The sequence below is a fragment of the Nerophis ophidion genome, linkage group LG06 (genome assembly GCF_033978795.1).
Source record: "Nerophis ophidion isolate RoL-2023_Sa linkage group LG06, RoL_Noph_v1.0, whole genome shotgun sequence".
In the NCBI taxonomy this organism is placed as follows: Eukaryota; Metazoa; Chordata; class Actinopteri; order Syngnathiformes; family Syngnathidae; genus Nerophis; species Nerophis ophidion.
Window position 1 is genome coordinate 71641317 of NC_084616.1, and position 26392 is coordinate 71667708.

The following is a 26392-nucleotide window of genomic DNA, read 5'->3' on the forward strand; positions in this document are numbered from 1 at the left end:
ATTTAATTCAAATTTTATATTAAATTTTTTTTGTCCATTGTATGTGCTTATGGTATGATTGTAATGTGTACTGTTTTGTGATTTATGTATTATTTTGTGTCATGACCTGTTGAATGTTTACTGCAGTGGTTCTCAAAAGGGGGTACACGTACCCCTGGGGGTACTTGAAGGTATGACAAGGGGTACGTGAGATTTTTCAAAGATACTCTAAAAGTAGTAATAATTCAAAAATCCTTTATCAATATATTTATTGAATAATACTTCAACAAAATATGAACGTAAGTACGAAAACTGTGAAAAGAAATGCAACAATGCAATATTCAGTGTTGACAGCTAGATTTTTTGTGGACATGTTCTATAAATATTGATGTTAAAGAGTCCTTTTATTTGTGAAAAAATGTATATAATTAAGTTCATGAATCCAGATGGATCTCTATTACAATCCCCAAAGAGGGCACTTTAAGTTGATGATTACTTCTATGTGTAGAAATATTTATTTGTCAAATAGTTTTAAGTTATTTTTAATATTTTTTTCTCCAATTAGTTCACTGTTATACAATTTAATAAATCAAAAACTGATGACATAGTGCTGTATTTTACTTCTTTATCTCTTTTTTTTTTTAACCAAAAATGCTTTTCTTTGATTAGGGTGTACTTGAATTAAAAAAATGTTCACAGGGGGTACATCACTGAAAAAAGGTTGAGAACCACTAGTTTACTGTATTAACCAGCCTTAGGACAACCAATGAAAATTAGCTATTGTGCTTAACTCCGGCATATTAACATTGTTGCTTTATGTGGATAGAATAGAAAAGAAAGTACTTTATTAATCCCTGGGGGAAATTCAGCACCACAGTTTGCTCACAATAGACAATAATAATAAATAATATATAACATATATTATATATATAATATATGAATAGTATAAATATATTCTACATATATTCTACATTTAAGTGCAGTCAAGGAACATATGCATTATACAGTCTGATGGCTGTCGGTATGAAGGACCTCCTGTGTTGTTCCGTGTTGCATTTAGGGAGTCTGAGCCTTCCACTGAACGTGCTCATTCTCTCCGCAAGGTCCGAGTGTAGTGGGTGGGAGGTCTTGTCCGTAATGGCTGGCAATTTTGCTAGACTTCTCCTCTCTGACACCACCGTCAGAGAGTCCAGCTCCACTCCCACCACATTACTGGCCTTCTCTACCAACTTGTCCAGTCTGTGTGTGTCCCTCACTCTTAGCCCACTACCCCAGCAAGCCACGGCGTACAAGAAGGCGCACGCCACCATGAATATGCATTGTCCTAATTCAAATAAAATAAAATAAATTAAATTTGAAAAAATAGTTTTAAATCAATCAATCAATCAATGTTTATTTATATAGCCCTAAATCACAAGTGCCTCAAAGGACTGCACAAACGACAACGACATCCTCGGTAGGGCCCACATAAGGACAAGGAAAAACTCACCCCAGTGGGACGTCGACCATGATGACTATGAGAAACCTTGGAGAGGACCACATATGTGGGTAACCCCCCCCCCCACCCCCCCAAAGGGACTGAAAGCAATGGATGTCGAGTGGATCTAACATGATATTCTGAAACATCTCATCAATATAAAAAAAAACACCTCATTAATATAAAAAAATGATATACTTTCTAAATTAGTGCACACCACAAATTGTCTGTATCTATTTGCGTTGAGGTTACATAATCAAATCAAATCAACTTTATTTATAAAGCACATTTAAAATTTTCATTGTCCTAATTAAAATAAAGTAAAATTAAATTAAATTAAAATTAAATAAAATTAAATAGTTGGGTTTGTTTCAAACACCTTATTAATATAAAAAATGATTATTAATTAGTTAATTCTCTGTATTTGCGTTGAGGTTACATAATCAAATCAAATCAACTTTATTTATAAAGCACATTTAGAATTTTCATTGTCCTAATTAAAATAAAGTAAAATTAAATGAAATTAAAATTAAATAAAATTAAATAGTTGGGTTTGTTTCAAACACCTCATTAATATAAAAAATGATTATTAATTAGTTAATTATCTGTATTTGCGTTGAGGTTACATAATCAAATCAAATCAACTTTATTTATAAAGCACATTTAGAATTTTCATTGTCCTAATTAAAATAAAGTAAAATTAAATGAAATTAAAATTAAATAAAATTAAATAGTTGGGTTTGTTTCAAACACCTCATTAATATAAAAAATGAGATACTCCTTTAATTAGTTAATTATCTGTATTTGCGTTAAGGTTACATAATCAAATAAAATCAACTTTATTTATAAAGCACATTTAGAATTGTCATTGTCCTAACTCAAATAAAATACAATTAAATACAATTAAAATTAAATTAAATAGTTGGGTTTGTTTCAAACACCATTAATATAAAAAATTAGATACTCCCTTAATTAGTGTACACCACAAATTATCTGTATTTGTGTTAAGGTTACATAATCAAATCAAATCAAATCAACTTTATTTATAAAGCACATTTAAAATTTACCACAGGGGTAGCCAAAGAGGTTGAAAGATAACACAAGGAAAACAAGCAAACACAACACAGAGCACTATAAAAAATAAATAAATAAATAAGACATAGAAACAGGTTCACAACAGGTGCATAATGGGATGCCATATAATACAACAATCTCACTATCTTGTATTTACATGTCCTTGTTGGAATATCGCCGTGTCGAAAACGTCACTCAACCTACTGCCGATGGCGTGAAGCCAGGAAATCCTACATTTCATGAAGGCAACATGGCTGGGCTGGAAGGCGTCTCCCCACCCAAGAGTATGGAGCGGTAATGACACTTGCCCACCAGGTGGTGGCAGTGTTACGCACACATTTTACGGCCTACCCGTAGAAAAAAAAAGGGAAGGAGAGCACTTCCTACTACCGACGAGATGGCTGGAGAGCTGACAACTTTTTCATGTTTCGTGAAAACCAGAAAATTAACAATGTAGAATTGTGATAAACATTCACCTTGCTGGTGGAAATGGACGAGATAAGGTAAGTAACGAGCTCAGTGTCATGTTTATTTGTGACTACGGTGGCCGAGTAGCTACCCTGTCAACTGTTGTATTTATCAGCTGTCCATTACTTACACAACACATCTATGACAATATAACATACAAACCCCGTTTCCATATGAGTTGCGAAATTGTGTTAGATGTAAATATAAACGTAATGAAATGATTAGCAAATCATTTTCAACCTATATTCAGTTGAATGCACTACAAAGACAACTTATTTGATGTTCAAACTCATAAACTTGATTTTTTTTTTGCAAATAACAATGACCTTAGAATTTCATGGTGCAACACGTGCCAAAGTAGTTGGGAAAGGGCATGTTCACCATGTGTTACATCACCTTTTATTGTAACAACACTCAATAAACGTTTGGGAACTGAAGAAACTAATTGTTGAAGCTTTGAAAGTGGAATTATTTCGCATTCTTGCTTTATGTAGAGCTTCAGTCGTTCAACAGTCCGGGGTCTCCGCTGTCGTATTTTACGCTTCATAATGTGCCACAGCTTCACGGTGGCAGAGGGGTTAGTGCGTCTGCCTCACAATACGAAGGTCCTGCAGTCCTGGGTTCAAATCCAGGCTAGGGATCTTTCTGTGTGGAGTTTGCATGTTCTCCCCGTGAATGCGTGGGTTCCCTCCGGGTACTCCGGCTTCCTCCCACTTCCAAAGACATGCACCTGGGGATGGGTTGATTGGCAACACTAAATTGGCCCTAGTGTGTGAATGTGAGTGTGAATGTTGTCTGTCTATCTGTGTTGGCCCTGCGATGAGGTGGCGACTTGTCCAGGGTGTACCCCGCCTTCCGCCCGATTGTAGCTGAGATAGGCGCCAGCGCCCCCAGCGACCCCAAAAGGGAATAAGTGGTAGAAAATGGATGGATGGATAATGCGCCACACATTTTTGATGGGAGACAGGTCTGGATTGCAGGCGGGCCAGAAAAGTACCCGCACTCTTTTACTACGAAACCACGCTGTTGAAACATGTGGCTTGGCATTGTGTTGCTTGGATGGCAACATATGTTGCTCCAAAACCTGTATGGACCATTCAGCATTAATGGTGCCTTCACAGATGTGTAAGTTACCCATGCCTTGGGCACTAATGCACCCCCATACCATCACAGATGCTGGCTTTTGAACTTTGCGCCCAAAACAATCCGGATGGTTATTTTTCTCTTTGTTTCGGAGGACACCAGGTCCACAATTTCCAAATATAATTTGAAATGTGGACTCGTCAGACCACTTCTCCACTTTGCATCAGTCCATCTTAGATGAGCTCGGGCCCAGCAAAGCCGGCGGCGTTCCTGGGTGTTGTTGATAAATGGCTTTTGCTTTGCATAGTAGAGTTTTAACTTGCACTTACAGATGTAGCAACCAACTGTATTTAGTGACAGTGGTTTTGTGAAGTGTTCCTGAGCCCATGTGGTGATATCCTTTACACACATATGTCTGTTTTTGCTGCAGTACCGCCTGAGGGATCAAAAGTCCGTAATATCATCGCTTACGTGCAGTGATTTCTCCAGATTCTCTGAACCTTTTGATCATTTTACGGACCGTAGATGGTAAAATCCCTAAATTCCTTGCAATAGCTTGTTGAGAAATGTTGTTCTAAAACTGTCCGACAATTTGCTTACAAAGTGGTGACCCTCGCCCCATCCTTGTTTGTGAATTACTTAGCATTTCATGGAAGCTGCTTTTATACCCAATCATGGCACCCACCTGTTCCCAATTAGCCTGCACACCTGTGGGATGTTCCAAATAAGTGTTTGATGAGCATTTCTCAACTTTATCAGTATTTATTGCCACCTTTCCCAACTTCTTTGTCACATGTTGCTGGCATCAAATTCTAAAGTTAATGATTATTTGCAAAAAAAAAAACGTTCATCAGTTTGAACATCAAATATGTTTTCTTTGTAGCAAATTCAATTGAATATGGGTTGAAAAGGATTTGCAAATCATTGTATTCTGTTTATATTTACATCTAACACAATTTCCCAACTCATACGGAAACGGGGTTTGTAAAATATTCATCCCGATTGTTTACAAATGCAAGGTACTAATTTAACTATGCTATTACTGTGGTTTGGGAGTGGTGTAGTTAAACACTACTTGATTTACCACAAGTTTAAATAGTACAAAAGTACCTCAACTCACGAGCTTTACTCGTATCTTAAATCAACATCTCTCAATGATTTCAGTCAAACTCCATTTAATTGGGGCTCGGCCCCCCAAAAAACAAAAATAAGACATGTAGCATGCTTTCTAAAAGATAAATATGGCACAAAAAAACTAACAATAGGATGTACTACAAACAACTACAGTAGTTTTATGAATAATGTAGTAATACTGTACAGAATTGGTCTTGGAGAGTGGACTTATACTTCATACTTTCATGGATACATGTCTGCCGTTTCATCCATCCATTCATCCATTTTCTACCGCTTATTTCCTTCGGGGTCGCTGGAGCCTATCTCAGCTACAATCGGGCGGAAGGTGGGGTACACACTGGACAAGTCGCCACCTCATGGCAGTGCCAACACAGATAGACAGACGACATTCACACACTAGGGACAATGTAGTGTTGCCAATCAACCTATTTCAATGTTATTTAAACATCTTCAGTTTTTTTCCATTTTTTTTCTTTTATTCAATGAATATCATCCACTTCTCGGCACTTTTCTTAACCCTCACGTTCTTCCTTCACATGGTTGGAAGACTAAGATGCGCTATAAGCTAATGCTGGCAAGTTCAACCAGATGTTTTGGTCGGGTCTTACGGGGTTCACTGTGACATTTACTTAACGCTTGTACCTCAAATGTTTGTCTGCAACTTCAAGCATAACAGTTAGGTAAGAGTCAACTTTTATCTCAAAACACTCTTAAGTTGGGGTACGGTTGTTTATCATTGTCAGGTTCAAACACTGATGACATCTATTAAACAAGACAAAAGGCAAAGAATCAAACAGAGACAGAATTAATATAGCTCGGTTGGTAGAGCGGCCGTGTCAGCAACTTGAGGGTTGCAGGTTCGATCCCCGCTTACGCCATCCTAGTCACTGCCGTTGTGTCCTTGGGCAAGACACTTTATCCACCTGCTCCCAGTGCCACCCACACTGGTTTAAATGTAAAAATTAGATATGGAGTTTCACTATGTAAAGCGCTTTGAGTCACTAGAGAAAAAGTGCTATATAAATATAATTCACTTCACTTCACTTAAATTTGGACTCAGATCCGAGGAGAGACATGGCCACTGTACTCTCTGTACAGGCCGGCACCACGCTCTCCCCCAAGATCGTATTCCTCCTCCTTTATTTGACTTTCTCCCCCTTCCTTCCCACAGCTGCTTCCTGAGGGAAGTGGGTCGTAAACAGCGTTGCCTTCGGTTACCGAAAAGTTCGAATAGAGTTCGTCAAATAGTTCAAAAAGAGTTCCATAAAATAGTTCAAAGAGAGTTATATTAAGTAGTTCAAAGAGAGTCTCATGAAATACTTCAAAAATAGTTCGTAAAATACTTCAACAAGAGTTCCTGTGGAAGTTGGGCAGATCCTGCCATCTGGCCGCTTTGTAGTCCCAGTGGAGTTTTACGAGCATTCTTCTTGGTAGGTTTCAGCCTTTTGTCTTCTTGTCAGTAACACAATGTAATACAAAGTTTTTTGTGATAATTTAGAAACGAGTATTGTAACAACTTACTGCATGTGACAGATATCTAACATGACTCCCTGCTGAATTGAATTACAATTAAGAACTTAATTGATAATATATATTTATTCATTTAGCTGTACAACGTTTCCATCTCTTTGCACTGGTGACTTCTGCACACACGAGTTCCTTGCTGCATGCTTACTACTTCTACTGGGTAGTGCATGGAGCCTGATGATTAGATGGAGCACGGTTAGCACCTACCATGAATTGATTAACGCGGACCCTGACTTAATCAAGTTAAAAAACTTATTAGGGTGTTACCGTTTAGTGGTCAATTGTACGGAATATGTACTGTACTGTGCAATCTACGAATAAAAGTTTCAATCAATCAATTAAAAAGCTGCAGGCTTGTGTAGCGTTCTAAGATGAAAAGTAGACTGTAAACAGAAATTATGAAAATCCCAGGGTTTCCCCACAACCGCAAGCACCGTTTGTTTTCAGAATGAGAATCAGATCACAATTAGACATTTCCGACGACCCTTACAAAAAAGGTGAGATACAGGTAAACAAGTGGGGGGGGGAATGGAGAAAAAAAATAAAAAAGAATAATAAAAAAATTGGTCAAACCAATGGGATCCTGGAGATGTGGTCTAGATTGAGGCCAAGGGAAAAAAACTACTCAGTCATAGCAAACATCAAACATCAAAGAACACAAAGGACATTAAAGACATGCTGGTTGCATCAGCTCTGAATAAAAAGTAAAAGAAACATACACACTGTGGTGGCCTCTGCGGTGTTCCACGCCATTGTCTGCTGGGGTGGGGAGAGCAAGGCCAGAGACATGGCCAAACTCTTTGACTCGGGCATCGCACTGGGCTAAAAAAAAATTGGCCGGGGGCCCGAAAACAGACTGCATGTAAAGTAACAATATATATAGCCTCTATATGTATATGTGTACATATTATATTGATATAATATAATCTACTCTGTATTTTATGCTGCAGCTGTCATATATACTGTAATATTATACATGGTAATTGTTATATATTGTATATATGTGTTAGATGTAAATATAAACGGAATACAATGATTTGCAAATCATTTTCAACCCATATTCAATTGAATGCACTACAAAGACAAGATATTTGATGTTCAAACTCATAAACTTAATTTTTTTTTTGCAAATAATTAACTTAGAATTTTATGGCTGCAACACGTGCCAAAGTAGTTGGGAAAGGGCATGTTCACCACTGTGTTACATCACCTTTTCTTTTAACAACACTCAATAAACATTTGTAAACTGAGGAAACTAATTGTTGAAGCTTTGAAAGTGGAATTCCAAATAAATAAATGGTAAGTGGTTGTACTTGTATAGCGTTTTGCTAACCCCTTTTAAGGAGCCCAAAGCGCTTTGACAGTATTTCCACATTCACCCATACATTCACACACTGATAGCGATGGTGCCATGCAAGGCGCTAACTAAGACCTGTCAGGAGCAAGGGTGAAGTGTCTTGCCCAAGGACACAAGGGACGTGACTAGGATGGTAGAAGGTGGGTATTGAACCAGTAACCCTCATATTGCTGGCACGGCCACTCTCCCAACTTCGTCAGGCCCTCCCCGTTCTTTCCCATTCTTGTTTTATGTAGAGCTTCAGTCGTTCAACAGTCCGGGGTCTCCGCTGTCATATTTTACACTTCATAATGCGCCACACTTTTTCGATGGGAGACAGGTCTGGACTGCAGGCGGGCCAGGAAAGTACCCACACTCTTTTTTTTTTACGAAGCCACGCTGTTGTAACACGGGCTGAATGTGGTCTGGCATTGTCTTGCTGAAATAAGCAGGGGCGTACATTAATAAGACAGCGCTTAGATGGCAGCATATGTTGTTCCAAAACCTGTATGTACCTTTCAGCATTAATGGTGCCTTCACAGATGTGTAAGTTACCCATGCCTTGGGCACTAATGCACCCCCATACCATCACAGATGCTGGCTTTTGAACTTTGCATTGATAATAGTCTGGATGGTTCGCTTCCCCTTTAGTCCGGATGACACAATGTCGAATATTTCCAAAAACAATTTGAAATGTGGACTCGTCAGACCACAGAACACTTTTCCACTTTGCATCAGTCCATGTTAGATGATCTCGGGCCCAGAGAAGCCGGCGGCGTTTCTGGATGTTGTTGATAAATGGCTTTCGCTTTGCATAGTAGAGCCTTAACTTGCACTTACAGATGTAGCGACGAACAGTATTTAGTGACAGTGGTTTTCTGAAGTATTCCTGAGCCCATGTGGTGATATCCATTAAAGATTGATGTCGGTTTTTGATACAGATAGAAGGTCACGGTCATTCAACGTTGGTTTCCGGCCATGCCGCTTACGTGGAGTGATTTCTCCAGATTCTCTGAACCTTTTGATGATATTATGGACCGTAGATGTTGAAATCCCTAAATGTCTTGCAATTACACTTTGAGATATGTTGTTCTTAAACTGTTGGACTATTTGCTCACGCAGTTGTGGACAAAGGGGTGTACCTCGCCCTATCCTTTCTTGTGAAAGACTGGGCATTTTGTGGGAAGCTGTTCTTACACCCAATCAGCCTGCACACCTGTGGGATGTTCCAAATAAGTCTTTGATGAGCATTCCTCAACTTTATCAGTATTTATTGCCACCTTTCCCAAATTCCTTGTCATGTGTTGCTGGCATCAAATTCTAAAGTTAATGATTATTTGCAAAAAAAAATGTTTATCAGTTTGAACATCAAATATGTTGTCTTTGTAGCATATTCAATTGCATATAGGTTGAAAATGATTTGCAAATCATTGTATTCTGTTTATATTTACATCTAACACAATTTCCCAACTCACATGGAAACGGGGGTTTGTATTTAAAAAATGTAAACTAACGTGTCTGTACATGTTTCAGTCCATTGCTGTACAACCAAGCACGCGAGGGTTCAGATACTCTGTCTCCCAATCTGAGGCCAAGACACCAGGAACTGATCCCGACGCCATGTGGACCGGTACTATAGGAACACTCATCCATTTCCTCCTCTCCTGTGCTGATATAACTTCTTTTCGGCAGATAAAGAGCTGGTCGGAGCTGTCGTGCCCGCTCAAGTCCTACTTCTGCTTGACCGTGGCGTCCCTACTGGCGCTGCTGGGTCTCACCGTGTCCAGCGTCTACAAGCAGCACACGGGCACGGCCGCCTCGGACGAGGACAACTTGACCGTCTCTCTCATCCAGCTCATTGGAATATGTGAGGCACTCCAATATTTTTACGACGTTGACGTTTGCACCGGTTGTCCTGAGTGGACGTTTTTTTTTTTGTAGTCATGTGATGCATCACTTTGTACACAACTTGTATCCATTTTACCAATAATCTGCAAACAAGTACAGAAAATAACGTATGTTTACGTCCCCTAGGTAAGTGTTTTTCAACCACTGGGAAATAATGCAACTTTACGTAATTAGTCACAAAAATATTTTTTTGCAAATCCATCCATTTTCTACCGCTTATTAAGCAGGGGGCGCTGTAGCCTATCTCAGCTACAATCGGGCGGAAGGCGGAGTACACCCAATTATAATCTGCAAACAATTTGCCGTTGCTTATTGTCTGTGCTGTGTAAAACTCGGCAGGGTAACCACGTAATACTCCAAGCCAGTAGGTGGCAGCATGTAGTTCATTGCTATGTAAAAGTCGGAATGTGTTGGGTGAGACGAGGATGGTTTGTTGTGATCCCAATATGCAGACCACAGCGGGAGGCAGTGTGCAGGTAAAAAGGTATGTAATGCTTTAACCAAAAATGAATGAAAGGGAAAGTAAAACTGAACTGGCTACAAAGTAAACAGAGACATGCTGGACGACAGCAAAAACTTACGGCGTCCACAAAGTACATTCGTACATGACATGACAACAATAGCCCCACAATGAAGGATAACAACAACTTAAATAGCCTTGCTTGCTAACACAAACTAGTGCTTAAAGGAAGACATGAAACTGCTACAGGAAAATATCAACAAAACAGGAACGGCCACCAAAATAACAGAGCAAGACAAGAACTAAAGCACGACACACAAGGAAAACACCAACCAACTCAAAATAAGTCACAACGACCTGGTCGAGTTTCATTTTTGAACGTTTTCTGCTGGTGGTGTGCTTCTGCATTTTTTCAACGCTAAAAATGTGCCTTGGCTCCAAAAATGTTGAAAAACACTGCCCCAGGTAGCTAAATAAGTAGCCTTAGAGGCCTACTGAAACCCACTACTACCGACCACGCAGTCTGATAGTTTATATATCAATGATGAAATATTATCATTGCAACACATGCCAATACGGCATTTTTAGTTTACTGAATTGCAATTTTAAATTTCGTGCCAAGTATCCTGTTGAAAACTTCGGTATGATGACGCGTGCACATGACGTCGCGGATTGAAGCTGACATTTTGTTCCAGTCCGATCCCAGCTATAAGTCCACTGCTTTAATCGCATAATTACACAGTATTCTGGACATCTGTGTTGCTGAATCTTTTGCAATTTGTTCAATTAATAATGGAGACGTCAAAGAAGAAAGATGTAGGTGGGAAGCGGTGATTGCGCCCCTCTTTAGCAACACAAACACAGCCGGTGTTTCCTTGTTTACATTCCCGAAGTTCAAGTTTTACTATGGAACAGAGCGTTCAAGCGGAAATGGTTCTCTACCACGTCAACCGGCAGGTTTCGGTGAGAAAATTGTGGTAATAAGTCGGCTCTTACCGTAGACATGAGCGGAGCTTGCGTCGTTCCTCGTGCACCTGTCAAAGAGACAGCTGCGACTCTCTTGCCTCCTCCGACCGGCCGCCCCCAAAGTGGGATGCTTCCAACGTCGAGGAGGGGGGGAAGAAAAGCTCAGCCCGGCCCTAACGGCCGCCTTCGCTTCGCCTCGTCGAGAAACGTGGCTTCCCTCAGAGACACCTGTGGCCACACCCCTCCGACTTTCAGGTATGACTATATAATCTCACTAAAACGCTAGTAATACAACAAGCAAATAAGGGAATTTCCAGAATTATCCTAGTAAATGTGTCTAATAACATCTGAATCGCTCCCACTGCCCTCGCCTTTTTTTTTCCTAGTCCTTCACTCTCACTTTCCTCATCCACAAATCTTTCATCCTCGCTCAAATTAATGGGGAAATCGTCTCTTTCTCTGTCCGAATCGCTCTCGCTGCTGGTGGCCATGATTGTAAACAATGTTCAGATATGAGGAGCTCCACAACCCGTGACATCACGCACACATCGTCTGCTACTTCCGGTACAGGGAAGGCTTTTTTATTAGCGACCAAAAGTTGCAAACTTTATCGTCGATGTTCTCTACTAAATCCTTTCAGCAAAAATATGGCAATATCGCGAAATGATCTAGTATGACACAGAATGGACCTGCTATCCCCGTGTAAATAAGAAAATCTCATTTCAGTATGCCTTTAATGTAGAAACAGCTGATAAAAGAGCGCCCCCTGCTGTGTGTGTCCCACCTGTGCAGTGTTCTGCGTGTACTACATCAGCCGAGGGGTTCTCCAGGACAACAGACAAGAGCTGGTCAAGTTTGTGCTGAGTGTGCTGGTGGTCGTGCTGCGGTCCGTGGTCAACTTCTGTGTGCTGGACTCCGAGGACCGGATGAAGCTGCTGGTATGTGCAGTAGGTCGCCCTCTTGTGGACGGAGATGCACACTGCAAGTGCAGCAAATGACGTGTTAATTTGTTAAACCATGAAAAGTGATGTTATTGTACAATATCATTGTTTTTGCCTAGTCCGGATTACATGATATTGTATTTATGAGCCACCAGACAGAAAAATGTCCTTGAATAATATTTCCAAATAATGTGTTCCTTTGCGTACGGTGGCCTGTAAGGGAATAACATTTAATGAAACAAACTACAATGACAGAAAACACAAAAACAACTCACCGTTTCATAAAACAAATAAACAAAAAATGACAACACTTGAAAACAAAACAAGACAAAATACAAACCACTTTTCAATTTCAGAAAAGGCAAAAACAAAAGCTGATACAAATGTTTCACAAACCGGAAAGGGAATGTCACAAAGTTACAGATTGACAGCTAAATCCGCCAATCCACTTAGTCTTCACGTCCTCATTCGTTCTCTGCGGACATGAACATGATTGGCTGACTTGGCTGTCAATCTGCGATTTTTGGGACATCCCCCCCCTCCGGTGTATGAAATTACCGTATTTCCTTGAATTGCCGCAGGGCATATAGTATGCACCTGCCTTGAATTATAACCGGGTCAAACTCGCTTCGCAAAATAATTAGCGCATGCTTAGTATTACCGCCTGGTCAAACTCAGGACACTTCCCCTGTCATCGTTTTCAAAATGGAGGAGGCTGATTTCAATACCGGTAATTTGAAATTGCATAAAGGGAAGAAGATTAAGAGCTATTCAGTAGGATTTAAGGTCCAAGCTTACATCACACTCAAATTTTAACTGCATGCCTCTGGTAAGTGCCAGAGTGAGAAGAGGTTTTAAAATAATTAGCGCATGCTTACTTTTACCGCATGCCTTTGGTAAGGGCAGGAGTGAGAAGAGGTTTTAAATTAATTAGCGCCCCGGCGGCAATTCAAGGAAATACGGTATGTTGTTTTTGTGTTTCCAGTAAGATTTCCCAGATTAAAATGTATTACTTCAAATATGAAACACTTTTTCATATTTTTATTTGTATTTTTGTTCCTATATTTTAGTAACAAAACAACTATAATACATATAAAACATTAATTAGACTTATTTCAGGCAAACTATATGTAAAATATGCACCAAAAATATGGAAAAAACTGTTACATTTGTTCCTTCTACAAATATGAGGTAATTATATTTTAAGCATGATTATATATATATATATATATTATTTAATAATTATTAGTATTTATAGTCTCACATTTCATCTTTAAGTCTTGTCTTTTCATTTTATATCTGCAAATTTTATTAGTGTAATGTTACTAATCCTTTATTCATATAATCACTTATATTCCAGGTGAGGAATAATGATTTGATCTAATATATTGCTGCAGCGATTAAGTGAATTAGATCGGACTTCCATCAGTTTTGTATGTAAAGACTTTAGTGGGGCGGTATAGCTCGGTTGGTAGAGTGGCCGTGCCAGCAATTTGAGGGTTGCAGGTTCGATTCCCGCTTCCGCCATCCTAGTCACTGCTGTTGTGTCCTTGGGCAAGACACTTTACCCACCTGCTCCCAGTGCCACCCACACTGGTTTAAATGTAACTTAGATATTGGGTTTCACTATGTAAAGCGCTTTGAGTCACAAGAGAAAAGCGCTATATAAATATCATTCACATTCACAGTGAGGAGTTTATTGATTTCAAAGGAACTGATGAAGCTGACTGATTCTATTAATACCGACTTATGTTGTGCACATTGGAGTTTGACAATAAGCAGACAGGCGCTACATGCGTTTCAGTAATCGTGTATATGTGTGTGTGTGTGTGTGTGTGTGTGTGTGTGTGTGTGTGTGTGTGTGACGTAGTGAACAAACAAGCAGGTGCCTGACAGTGTCTTTATCATCCTGTCTGTTACTGTGCTGCTAGTTAGGTTATTAAAGGTAATTATAATGTGCTCACTGTGCCCCTGCTTGAATTGTAATCAAATATGTTTACGCTTGCCAACTTCTGTGCATTCATCTGTTGGTACGTGTGTTTACGTGTGTGTGTGTGTGTGTCAGGTGCGCTTTGTGTGCATCGTGAGCGTGGGCCTGGTCCACATCTTCTGCACCACGCTGCTCATCCGCAGACCAAACACCATGGCCTTCCGTGTGGGCGGGGCCTTGGAGAGCCTCCAAGAGCAGTACTTTGTGCTGAACCTCTGCTTCTCCATGGTGACCTTTGACCTGCAAGCACAGGTCGGTGCGGCGTTTTTTTGCCTTCCGCTGACAACGCTCCCAGTCAGCGTGCAAACATGCAAGAACAGGTCGTTCCAGTTGGTAGAGCTCCTGAATGGAGTAACGTGACTTCAACTCTGAAGACCGTCCAAACTTTGCAAGAAGAAAATACTCACTTCAATAAGTCATTTTATCACCAGAGAAAAAATAATAGTACTGCTGTAATGTTAAGAATTGTTGGGTTCTCAAAATAAGATAATTTAGAAAACAATTATAATTTTGTGTGAATAAAACGTCAATATTTAGAGAAAAATATTGACATTTTAAAAGAATATACGCTTAATTTTATGAGATTAAAAAAGACTAAAGAAGAAAGTCGACGCTAAAATTTGACAAGACTCCAAGAAAATACAAATTCAAACTTTGTTAAAAGTTGTATTATTATTTTCCCTTAATATATATATGTATGTATGTATGTCAAGGTTTCTGTGGTTTATCAGTTATACAGTGCTCAAACAGGCTTGTTGGAATGATACAGCCTCTGTGTTTTTTCCTGTATATTCCGTTCCACAAATATACAGGAAAAAACACAGAGGCTGTATCATTCCAACAAGCCTGTTTCACAGGTTTCCCTGCTCTTCAGGGGATTTTATATAAAAAATATACGTATATATACACATATATGTATATAAACATATATATATATATATATGTGTGTGTGGCTAGATATATATAACTATACACACACACTATATACACACACACACTATGTATGTATATATATATATATATATATATATATATATATATATATATATATATATATATATATATATATATATATATATATATATATCTACACATATATAATTATATATATATATATATATATATATATATATTAGGGCTGCAAATCTTCGGGTGTCCCACGATTCGATTCAATATCGATTCTTGGGGTCACAATTCGATAATATATCGATATTTTCAATTCAACGCGATTCTCAATTCAAAAACGATATTTTTCCGATTCAAAACGATTTTTTCCCCCGATTTAAAAGGATTCTGTATTCATTCAATACATAGGATTTCAGCAGGATGTACCCCAGTCTGCTGACATGCTAGCAGAGTAGTAGATTTTTGTAAAAAGCTTTTATAATTGTAAAGGACAATGTTTTACCAACTGATTGCAATAATGTAAATGTGTTTAAACTATTAAACTAACCGAAAATATGACTTATTTTATCTTTGTGAAAACATTGGACACAGTGTGTTGTCAAGCTTATGAGATGCGATGCAAGTGTAAGCCACTGTGATACTATTGTTTTTTTTTTATTTTTATAAATGTCTAATGATAATGTCAATGAGGGATTTTTAATCACTGCTATGCTGAAATTATAATTAATATTGATACTGTTGTTGATAATATTCATTTTTGTTTCACTACTTTTGGTTTGTTCTGTGTCGTGTTTGTGTCTTCTCTCAATTGCTCTGTTTAGTGCAGTTCTGAGTGTTGTTGGGTCAGGTTTGGTTTTGGAATTGGATTCCATTGTTATGGTATTGCTGTGTATTGTTTAGTAGGATTGATTAAAAAAAAAATCGATTAAAAAAAAAAAGAGAATCGATTCTGAATTGCACAATGTATTCGATTCGTATTCGAATAAATTTTTTCCCACACCCCTAATATATATATATATATATATATATATATATATACATATATATACATATACATATACATATATATACATATATAGATATATACATATATATACATATACATATATATATATATATATATACATATATATACATATATATACATATATATATGCATATATACATATACATATGTATATATACATATATATCTATATATATATATATATTTACATATATATATATACATATATATCTATATATATATATATATATATTTACATATATATATATACATATATATATACACACACATATATACATATATATATGTATATATATATATATATATATATATATATATATATATACACATATATAAATAATTTTGATACAAAACCCAAAACCAGTGAAGTTGGCACGTTGTGTACATCGTAAATAAAAACAGAATACAATGCTCTTTACAATAGTAAACTTTATTCTTTTGCAAATATTAGCTCATTTGGAATTTGATGCCAGCAACGTGTTTCAAAAAAGCTGGCACAAGTGGTAAAAAAGACTGAGAACGTTGAGGAATGCTCATCAAACACATATTTGGAACATCCCACAGGTGAACAGGCTAATTGGGAACAGGTGGGTGCCATGATTGGGTATAAAAGCAGTTTCCATTAAATGCTCAGTCATTCACAAACAAGGATAGGGCGAGGGTCACCACTTTGTCAACAATTGCATGAGCATATTATTTAACGGTTCAAAAACCACATTTCTCAACCAGCTATTGCAAGGAAGTTAAGGATTTCACCATCTTTAATATCATCAAAAGGTTCAGAGAATCTGGAAAAATCACTGCACATAACATTGAATGCCTGTGACCTTGGATCCCTGCATCAAAAAGCGACATCGGTGTGTAAAGGATATCACCACATGGGCTCAGGAACACTTCAGGAAACCACTGTCATTAACCACATTTTGTTGCTACATCTGTAAGTGCAAGTTGAAGCTCTACTATGCAAGGCAAAAGCCATTTATCAACAACACCCAGAAACCCCACCGGTTTTGCTGGACCCGAGCTCATCTAAGATGGACTGATGCAAAGTAGAAAAGTGTTCTGGGGTCTGACGAGTCCACATTTCAAATAGTTTTTGGAAACTGTGGACCTCATGTCTTCTGGACCGAAGAGGAAAAGAACCATTCGGATTGTTCCAGCGCAAAGTTGAAAAGGCAGCATCTGTGATGGTATGGGGGTGTATTAGTGCCCAAGGCATGGGTAACTTACACATCTGTGAAGGCACCATTAATGCTGAATGGTCCATACAGGTTTTGGAGCAACATATGTTACCATCTAAGCAACGTTATCATGGACGCCCCTGCTTATTTCAGCAAGACAATGCCAAGCCTCATTCAGCACGTGTTACAACAGCATGGCTTCATAGTATAAGAGTACAGGTACTAGACTGGCCTGCCTGTAGTCCAGACCTGTCTGCCATTGAAAATGTGTGGCGCATTATGAAGCCTAAAATAGTACAACGGAGACCCCGGACTGTTGAACCACTTAAGCTGTACATCGAGCAAGAATGGGAAATAATTCCACCCGAAAAGCTTCAAGAATTGGTCTCCTCAGTTCCCAAACGTTTACAGGGTGTTGTTAAAAGGAAAGGCCATGTAACACAGTGGTGAAATTGTCCCTGTGCCAACTTTTTGAAGTTTCCCAGTTTGTTCATTAAGTATCTTGTCTTTGCAGTCTTTTCAATTGAATATAAGTTGAAAAGGATTTGCAAATGATTGTATTCTGTTTTTTTTATTTACAAATTACACAACGTGCCAACTTCACAGGTTTTGGGATTTTGTAAGACCAAAGAATAAAAGTCGCAGGGAGAGACGTCAAGAAACAAAGTAAAATCCGACTACAAAAAACAAAAATGTATAGAACTAGTGTAAAAATGATGAGGTTTTGTTAAAACAAAAGATTACTCTTTGGTAAAAATGTAAACATTTCCTTCAGGCGAGCGCCTCCTGCTGGATGTCATGTGAATGTTTAAACCGTGTAATATTTACATTGCCTTTTTTCCTCGTGACTGACCTACACACACACACACACACACACACCATGGGTGACACACACACGGCTTATTCACCTGATTGTGTTGTTGCAGTTGTGTCTGTGTGTCCTGGTCACCACGTGGGACTCCACCATGTCCACCCGCAACGGCGTCCTCCTGGGAGTGGGCGTGGTCTGGGCCTGCCTGACCGCCGCCGTCGGAGCAGCTGCAGTAAGTATTCAAGTGAATAATATTGCAGTGTACCATATTGTATTTGATGTGTGTCCTACAGGTGCTAAAGGAGTCCAAAGTCCTGGTGTGGATCTTCATGACACTGAACCTCCCTCAAGTGGCCTTCATAGTCTTCCTCGTTTACACGGTGAGACCACCTCGGCGACCTTGTCGGGTGCAGCGTCAGTGTTGGTGCTTTGATGTGCTACTTTGTTAACATCGTCAATCATCATTTGTTCTCTCTTTTTAATCTGAAAAAAAGAAATAAAAATGTAAGTAAATATACAGGACTGTCTCAGAAAATTAGAATATTGTGATAAAGTCCTTTTATTTTCTGTAATGCAACTAAAAACATGAACATGTCGTACATTCTGGATTCATTACACATCAACTGAAATATTGCAAGCCTTTTATCATTTTATTATTGCTGATTATGGGACACAGTTTAAGAAAACTAAAAAATCCTATCTCAAAAAATTGGAATATTTCCTCAGACCAAGTAAAAAAAAAAGATTTATAACAGCAAAACAAAATCGAACATTTGAAAATGTTAATTAATGCACTCAGTACTTGGTTGGGAATCCTATTGCACGAATTACTGCATCAATACGGTGTGGCATTGCTGAGGTGTTATGGATGCCCAGGATGCTTCAAAAGCGGCCTTTAGCTCATTTGCATTATTGGGCCTGATGTCTTTCAGCTTCTTCTTCACAATAACCCACAAATTCTCTATGAGGTTCAGGTCAGGGGAGTTGGCAGGCCAATGGAGGACAGTAATGCCATGGTCAGTACACCAGTTACTGCTGGTTTTGGCATGGTGGACAGGTGCCAGATCATGCTGGAAAATGAAATCATCATCTCCATAGAGCTTTACAACAGATACAGCTTCAATAGCCGTATTCCCATGGTCAAGCCACTCCTGAACTCTAGACAACGGAAGTGGTTTGGGGAGCCATGTCAGCTGCTGGTTTTGGTCCACTGTGTTTCATCAAGTCCAAAGTCGATGCAGCTGTGTACATGCTTCCATCTGTTGTAAAGCTCTATGGAGATGATGATTTAATTTTCCAGCATAATCTGGCACCTGTCCACAGTGCCAAAACCAGCAGTAACTGGTGTACTGACCATGGCATTACTGTCCTCCATTGGCCTGCCAACTCCCCTGACCTAAACCCCATAGAGAATTTGTGGGGTATTGTGAAGAAGCTAAAAGACACCAGACCCAATAATGCAAATGAGCTGAAGGCCGCTATTGAAGCATCCTGTGCATCCATAACACCTCAGCAATGCCACAGGCCGATTGCCTCCATGCCACGCCGTATTTATGCTGTAATCTGTGCAAAAGGATTCCCAACCAAGTACTGAGTGCATTAATTAACATTTTCAAATGTTTGATTTTGTTTTGCTGTTATAAATCTTTTTTTTTACTTGGTCTGAGGAAATATTCAATTTTTTTCAGATAGGATTTTTTAGTTTTCTTAAGCTGTATGCCATAATCAGCAATATTAAAATAATAAAAGGCTTGCAATATTTTAGTCGATGTGTAATAAATCCAGAATGTATGACATTTTCATGTTTTTAGTTGCATTACAGAAAATAAAGGACTTTATCACAATATTCCAATTTTCTGAGACAGTCCTGTAAGTAAAAAGACAAATATTGATATTATAATATATATTGATATAAAATAAAATGTATATATATGTATATATATATTTTCATAATATATATTAATACAAATGATATATCATTTTGATATTTACCTGTGATGAGATGGCGACTTGTCCAGGGTGTACACCGACTTCCGCCCGAATGCAGCTGAGATAGGCTCCAGCACCCCCCGCAACCCCAAAAGGGACAAGCGGTAGAAAATGGATGGATGGATTTTGATATTTACAGTGTTTGGTGATAGCGCACATACATTATTATTTATTGGACAGTGACCAGATTTTTTAAAATTCTGTTTACAATAAAAATGCACAATTGATAGTTTGTGTTCCTGACAAAATCCATCCATCCAGTTCTACTACTTGTGCGTCTATACGTTTTTAAAATCCAAATTTCCCCCCCATCGGACAATGAGCAATTTTAGATTTTTAATCATAAAAACATTTTTTTTTATTTAAAAAATGGGTATTCGTTGTTTTGTTTTTAATCCAAAAAAAAAAAATTTTAATTCTGTTTTTATGAAAATCTTTTTTTTTTTAAATCCAAATATGGAGATAAATGTTTTTCTCTGGAAAGTGAGCTTTTTTTTTTTTTTACTCATAGAAACACATTTTTGAAAATGTGAAAACTGGACATGAATTTTTTTTGTTTTTTTTATAAATACAAAAAATGTTATTTATTTATTTTGTTATTATAAAAAAATTTTTTTTAAATCCGAATCTGTAGATATGTTTTTCTCTAGAAAATTAGCATTTGTATTTATTTTTACTCATGAAAACACATTTTTCAAAATTTGAAAAATTATGATTTTTTTTGTTCTTTATAAATCAATCAATCAATCAATCAATGTTTACTTATATAGCCCTAAATCACTAGTGTCTCAAAGGGCTGCACAAACCACCACGACATCCTCGGTAGGCCCACATAAGGGCAAGGAAAACTCACACCCAGTGGGACGTCTGTGACAATAATGACTATGAGAACCTTAGAGAGGAGGAAAGCAATGGATGTCGAGCGGGTCTAACATGATACTGTGAAAGTTCAATCCACAATGGATCCAACACAGTCGCAAGAGTCCAGTCCAAAGCGGGTCCAACTCAGCAGCGAGAGTCCCGTTCACAGCGGAGCCACCAGGAAACCATCCCAAGCGGAGGCGGATCAGCAGCGCAGAGATGTCCCCAGCCGATACACAGGCAAGCAGTACATGGCCACCGGATCGGACCGGACCCCCTCCACAGGGGAGAGTGGGACATAGAAGAAAAAGAAAAGAAACAGCAGATCAACTGGTCCAAAAAGGGAGTCTATTTAAAGGCTACAGTATACAAATGAGTTTTAAGGTGAGACTTAAATGCTTCTACTGAGGTGGTATCTCGAACTGTTACCGGGAGGACATTCCAGAGTACTGGAGCCCGAACGGAAAACGCTCTATAGCCCGCAGACTTTTTTTGGGCCTTGGGAATCACCAACAAGCCGGAGTCCTTTGAACGCAGATTTCTTGCCGGGACATATGGTACAATACAATCGGCAAGATAGGATGGAGCTAGACCGTGTAGTATTTTATAGGTAAGTAGTAAAACCTTAAAGTCACATCTTAAGTGCACAGGAAGCCAGTGCAGGTGAGCCAGTACAGGCGTAATGTGATCAAACTTTCTTGTTCTTGTCAAAAGTCTAGCAGCCGCATTTTGTACCAACTGTAATCTTTTAATGCTAGACATGGGGAGACCCGAAAATAATACGTTACAGTAGTCGAGGCGAGACGTAACAAACGCATGGATAATGATCTCAGCGTCTTTAGTGGACAGAATGGAGCGAATTTTAGCGATATTACGGAGATGAAAGAAGGCCGTTTTAGTAACGCTTTTAAATAAAAAAATAACATTTTATAAATTTTGTTTTCTATTGAAAATCTTTTTTTTTAATCCAAATCTGGAGCTACATGTTTTCTCTGGAAAGTGAGCTTTTAAAAAAAATAAATGTTTTACTCAAAAAAACACATTTTTCAAAATGTGAAAAATGGGTATGAGTTTTGTTCTTTTTTTTTTTTTAATAAAAAAATAAATACATATATTTGATTAATTTTGTTCTCATGAAAATATATTTTATAAATCCAAACCTGGAGATGGATGTCTTTCTCTGGAAAGTGAGCATTTTTTCCATTGTTACTCATAAAAACAAATGTTTCAAAATTTAAAAAATTGTCATGAGTTTTTTGTTGTTTTTTTTAAATAAAAATAACATTTTTTAAATTTAGTTCTTATGAATTTTTTTTTTTTAATCCAAATCTGGAGATAAATGTTTTTCTCTGGAAAGTGAGGTTTAAAAAAAAAAATTTTTACTCATAAAAACAAATTTTTCAAAATGTGAAAAATGGGTAGGAGTTTTTTTTTTTTTTTAATAAAAAAATAACATATTTTCTTACTTTTGTTCTCATGAAAATCTTTTTTTTAAATCCAAACCTGGAGATACATGTCTTTCTCTGGAAATTTAGCATTTTTATTTTTTTTACTCAAAAACACATTTTGAAAATAAAATGTAATAAAACAATGGATTAGAAAATATATAATATACAATAAACATTTTTCTTTGGAAAGTGAGCCATTTTGATCATAAAAAAACAAACAAAAAATTGTTTCCAAATTTAGATTTTTATTTTTTTTTGTCATTTATAATAAATAAATGTTTGTTTGATACACTGTACATACAGTACAGTACAAACCTTCCCTAAAATATAGACTTATATCAAGGTTGGAATCCATTATTCATGTTCCATTGTTTCTTCTGGAAAACTATGCTTCACTATACAAACTTTCCAGTTTACGGCCCGTGTTCAACAACCCATTAAGTTTGGCCGCACTGTACTCTTAATAATGAACTCCAGCCAGTGAGCCTGAGTTTTTGATAGCTGCTAACGAGCCGCACGTTGTCAGCTGGTGGTGCGGTGGCAGGAGGACACGTCGTACACGCTGGAGGCGGCTGCCGTCACCGGAGGCCTGGTCTCTCTGTTCATTAAAGTGCTTCTGCTGTGGAGCCTGGTCAGGCTGGTTCGCAGCTTCGGTCAAGGCCTCCGAGAGAGAAGTGAGTGAGGACGGTGTCAAAGTGAGGAAAAGTCTTTAAGTCGTGTTTGGGGAGTAAATATTTCTTCTTTGCAGTGTTTGCAGGCAGCCAGTGAGAAGATGCCAGGGGTTAAAGGTCACAGCTGCACAGACCTGAGCATGGATCACTTTTTTTTTATGCAAAAACAAACAAAAGTCTTCCGCTACTGCAGAAAAAGTTAAGGCTTTTGTTTTTTTTTCATCTTAATTTTTTCCCAACATTAATTTTATTCTTCCACTAATTCATGTGATCAGGACTTTTTTTCTTCTACTTAATATTCTGGTTTCAATTTTGCACTTCAATTTACTCAATGATTCTGCACTTATTAATGTTGGAATTTAAAGTTGTTTTTGGGTGGCAGCATAGTTCGGTTGGTAAAGTGGCCGTGCCAGCAACTTGAGGGTTCCAGGTTCGATCCCCGCTTCCGCCATCCTAGTCAGTGCTGTTGTGTCCTTGGGCAAGACACTTTACCCACCTGCTCCCAGTGCCACCCACACTGGTTTAAATGTAACTTAGATATTTGGTTTCACTATGCAAAGCGCTTTGAGTCACTAGAGAAAAAGCGCTATATAAATATAATTCACTTCACTTTTTTAAAGGCCTACTGAAATGAGATTTTCTTATTTAAATGGGGATAGCAGGTCCATTCTATGTGTCATACTTGATCATTTCGCGATATTGCCATATTTTTGCTGAAAGGATTTAGTAGAGAACATTGACGATAAAGTTTGCAACTTTTGGTCGCTAATAAAAAAGCCTTGCCTGTACCGGAAGTAGCAAACGATGTGGGCGTGACGTCACGGTTTGTGGAGCTCCTCACATCCTCACATTGTTTACAATCATGGCCACTAGCAGCGAGAGCGATTCGTACCGAGAAAGCGACGATTTCCCCATTAATTTGAGCGAGGATGAAAGATTCGTGGATGAGGATAGAGTGAACGACTAGGAAAAAAAAAAAGACAGGGCAGTGGGAGTGATTCAGATGCTATTAGACAAATTTACTAGGATAATTCTGGAAAATCCCTTATCTGCTTATTGTCTTACTAGTGTTGTAGTAAGATTATACTGTCGTACCTGAAAGTCGGAGGGGTGTGGTGACCGCCAGTGTCTCTGAGGGAAGCTGCCTCTTTGACAGGTGCACGATGAATGACGCAAGCTCCGCTCATGTCTACGGTAACAGCCGACTTTTTACCACAATTTTCTCACCGAAACCTGCCGGTTAACATGTTTGCTTGACTGCTCTGTTCCATAGTAAAGCTTCACCTTCGGGAATGTAAACAAGGAAACACCAGCTGTGTTTGTGTTGTTAAAGGCAGCTGCAATACACCGCTTCCCACCTACATCTTTCTTCTTTGACGTCTCCATTATTAATTGAACAAATTGCAAAAGATTCAGCAACACAGATGTCTGAATACTGTGTAATTATGCGATTAAAGCAGACGACTTATAGCTGGGATCGGGCTGGAAAAAAATGTCCGCTACAATCCATGATGTCATCATACTGACGTTTTCAACAGGATGCTTCGCGCGAAATTTAAAATTGCAATTTAGTAAACTAAAAAGGCCGTATTGTCATGTGTTGCAATGTTAATATTTCATCATTGATATATAAACTATCAGACTGCGTGGTGGGTAGTAGTGGGTTTCAGTAGGCCTTTAATATCCATGCACTATACTTTTTGTAATTTTAAAATATAAGCAATATAAACATTTTTAATAAAATTAAAAAGCTTCCCATGAATAACATTTGAGGAATGTATATGTATATTTCATTTACATTTTCATTGCACTTTATTATTTTTTTTAAATACATTCGTAATATTAATATGAAGATCTAAAATTTAAATGTTCTTGTAATTATTTTTGCAAAATTTTACCTTTCTGCATTTATTTTTTTAAAGGAATGCACAATTACTAATACTTATATAACATTTTAATTTCTAACAATTTCTGAATTCAAAATATGGTGATTTTTTTAAAAAAGTTTTTAATTAAAGTTTTTGAAAAAGTGCTGTTTCAAGTGACTTTGTTTACTGGAATATTCTGTGCTTCAAGTGGAAGGAAATACTTGAATTCAAAAGAAATGAAGGCTGAAGAGTGGAAATATGACACCAGGATTGTTGTCAGTATCGGAGCTGGCATGTTTTCAACTGTACTTTTTATGTGTAAATGCAGTATTTATCTACAATGAAGACATAAAAGTCCCGCGACAACAAAAGAAGAAAACTTGTTGACGTGTTTAAAAAAATGTAGCAAACAAGATTTATTTTCCCCAATGCTGTAAACAGGTCAATATTAAGAGATTTGAAAAATACATCTTATTAAAACCTTTATATATCTATATTTATACATATATATACATACACAGTACATACTTTTTGACTTTAAGAGCTTAGTTGGTCCTCTTGCTCATTTCCAAATGCAACGGAATGTTGCCATGGCAACAAGATATGTCAAGTTAGGCCACACACGTGTATTGCTATGGCTTCAGAGGAGTCGTGTGTAAAAAAAGAAATAAATTGGTTGGTATTGGTCATTAAAAACGCAGCTGCGTGATAAAACTACACGAATGTGAATGAATGAAAGTAGAAAAATAAAGGTGATGTAAACGTTGACACGTTAGATCCATACATTCCTCATCATACCAGTGTTGGAATTAATTATGTAAGGCACAGTTTGCAAAGTCCTTTTTCACTGAGCAGGTAGTTGTAGTGTTACAATGATGTCATCGTGTGTGTGTGTGTGTGTGTGTGTGTGTGAACCTGCTGTTTTTAGCCGCTCGCACATGAGGACGTCCCGTAGTGACGTGCTGGTAAAAAAAGGTGCTGGTTTCACCGCAGAGACAATAGTTTCCAATGCACTTTGAGAGCTATGAATAAAAACAGAACAGCTGAGAGAGAGAGAGAGAGCAAAGTGAAAGTAAAAGAAAACCCAAACCCCAAAAATCAGATGATGTCGTCGTCCTCGGAGCTGAGGCAGTTCTGCTTCTTCCGGACGTTCCAGTGCAAACACTGAGCCAGGCTCTCGAACCAGTCGTTGACCGGGTTGCGGAAGCAGATGCAAGGAACGGGGAAGCAGGAAGTGGTGATGGTGATGCTGGAAAAAAAAAAAAAAAAAAAGGGTCATGTGACTTC

At 38.0% G+C, this 26392-nt stretch overlaps 2 protein-coding genes and 1 long non-coding RNA gene across 8 annotated transcripts in view; 1 reads left to right on the forward strand and 2 right to left on the reverse strand.

The window, feature by feature from the left end:
* The first annotated feature begins 2792 nt into the window (after positions 1–2792).
* LOC133555209 (uncharacterized) lies at positions 2793–26063 on the forward strand. 4 transcript variants are annotated; one of them, XM_061904791.1, is made up of 10 exons: positions 2793–2942; positions 2999–3033; positions 9612–9708; positions 9771–9945; positions 12205–12350; positions 14419–14595; positions 18384–18500; positions 18562–18648; positions 23093–23240; positions 23315–26063. In XM_061904791.1, exons 1-10 carry the CDS (start codon positions 2928–2930, stop codon positions 23332–23334), a joined length of 1017 nt encoding a protein of 338 aa, XP_061760775.1. In that variant the 5' UTR covers positions 2793–2927; the 3' UTR covers positions 23335–26063. The 4 variants fall into 4 exon arrangements, 3 of the variants coding, with proteins under 3 accessions (XP_061760775.1, XP_061760776.1, XP_061760777.1); XR_009807284.1 differs by having other exon boundaries at positions 2818–2942; positions 18384–18504; XM_061904792.1 differs by having other exon boundaries at positions 2818–2942; positions 18384–18504; positions 23093–26063.
* On the reverse strand, positions 16691–18874 carry LOC133555210 (uncharacterized). Its single transcript, XR_009807285.1, has 2 exons — positions 18366–18874; positions 16691–17458 (listed from the first exon to the last, which is right to left on the reverse strand). It is a non-coding gene; the product is annotated as an uncharacterized LOC133555210 (long non-coding RNA).
* The window catches only part of nadka (NAD kinase a), a 57445-nt gene continuing 56549 nt past the window's right edge, over positions 25497–26392 (reverse strand). For all 3 annotated transcript variants that reach the window (XM_061904788.1, XM_061904790.1, XM_061904789.1), the window contains one exon: positions 25497–26354. In XM_061904788.1, the coding sequence (XP_061760772.1) occupies positions 26204–26354 (151 nt within the window). In that variant the 3' untranslated portion in view covers positions 25497–26203. The remainder of the gene's footprint in view (positions 26355–26392) is intronic.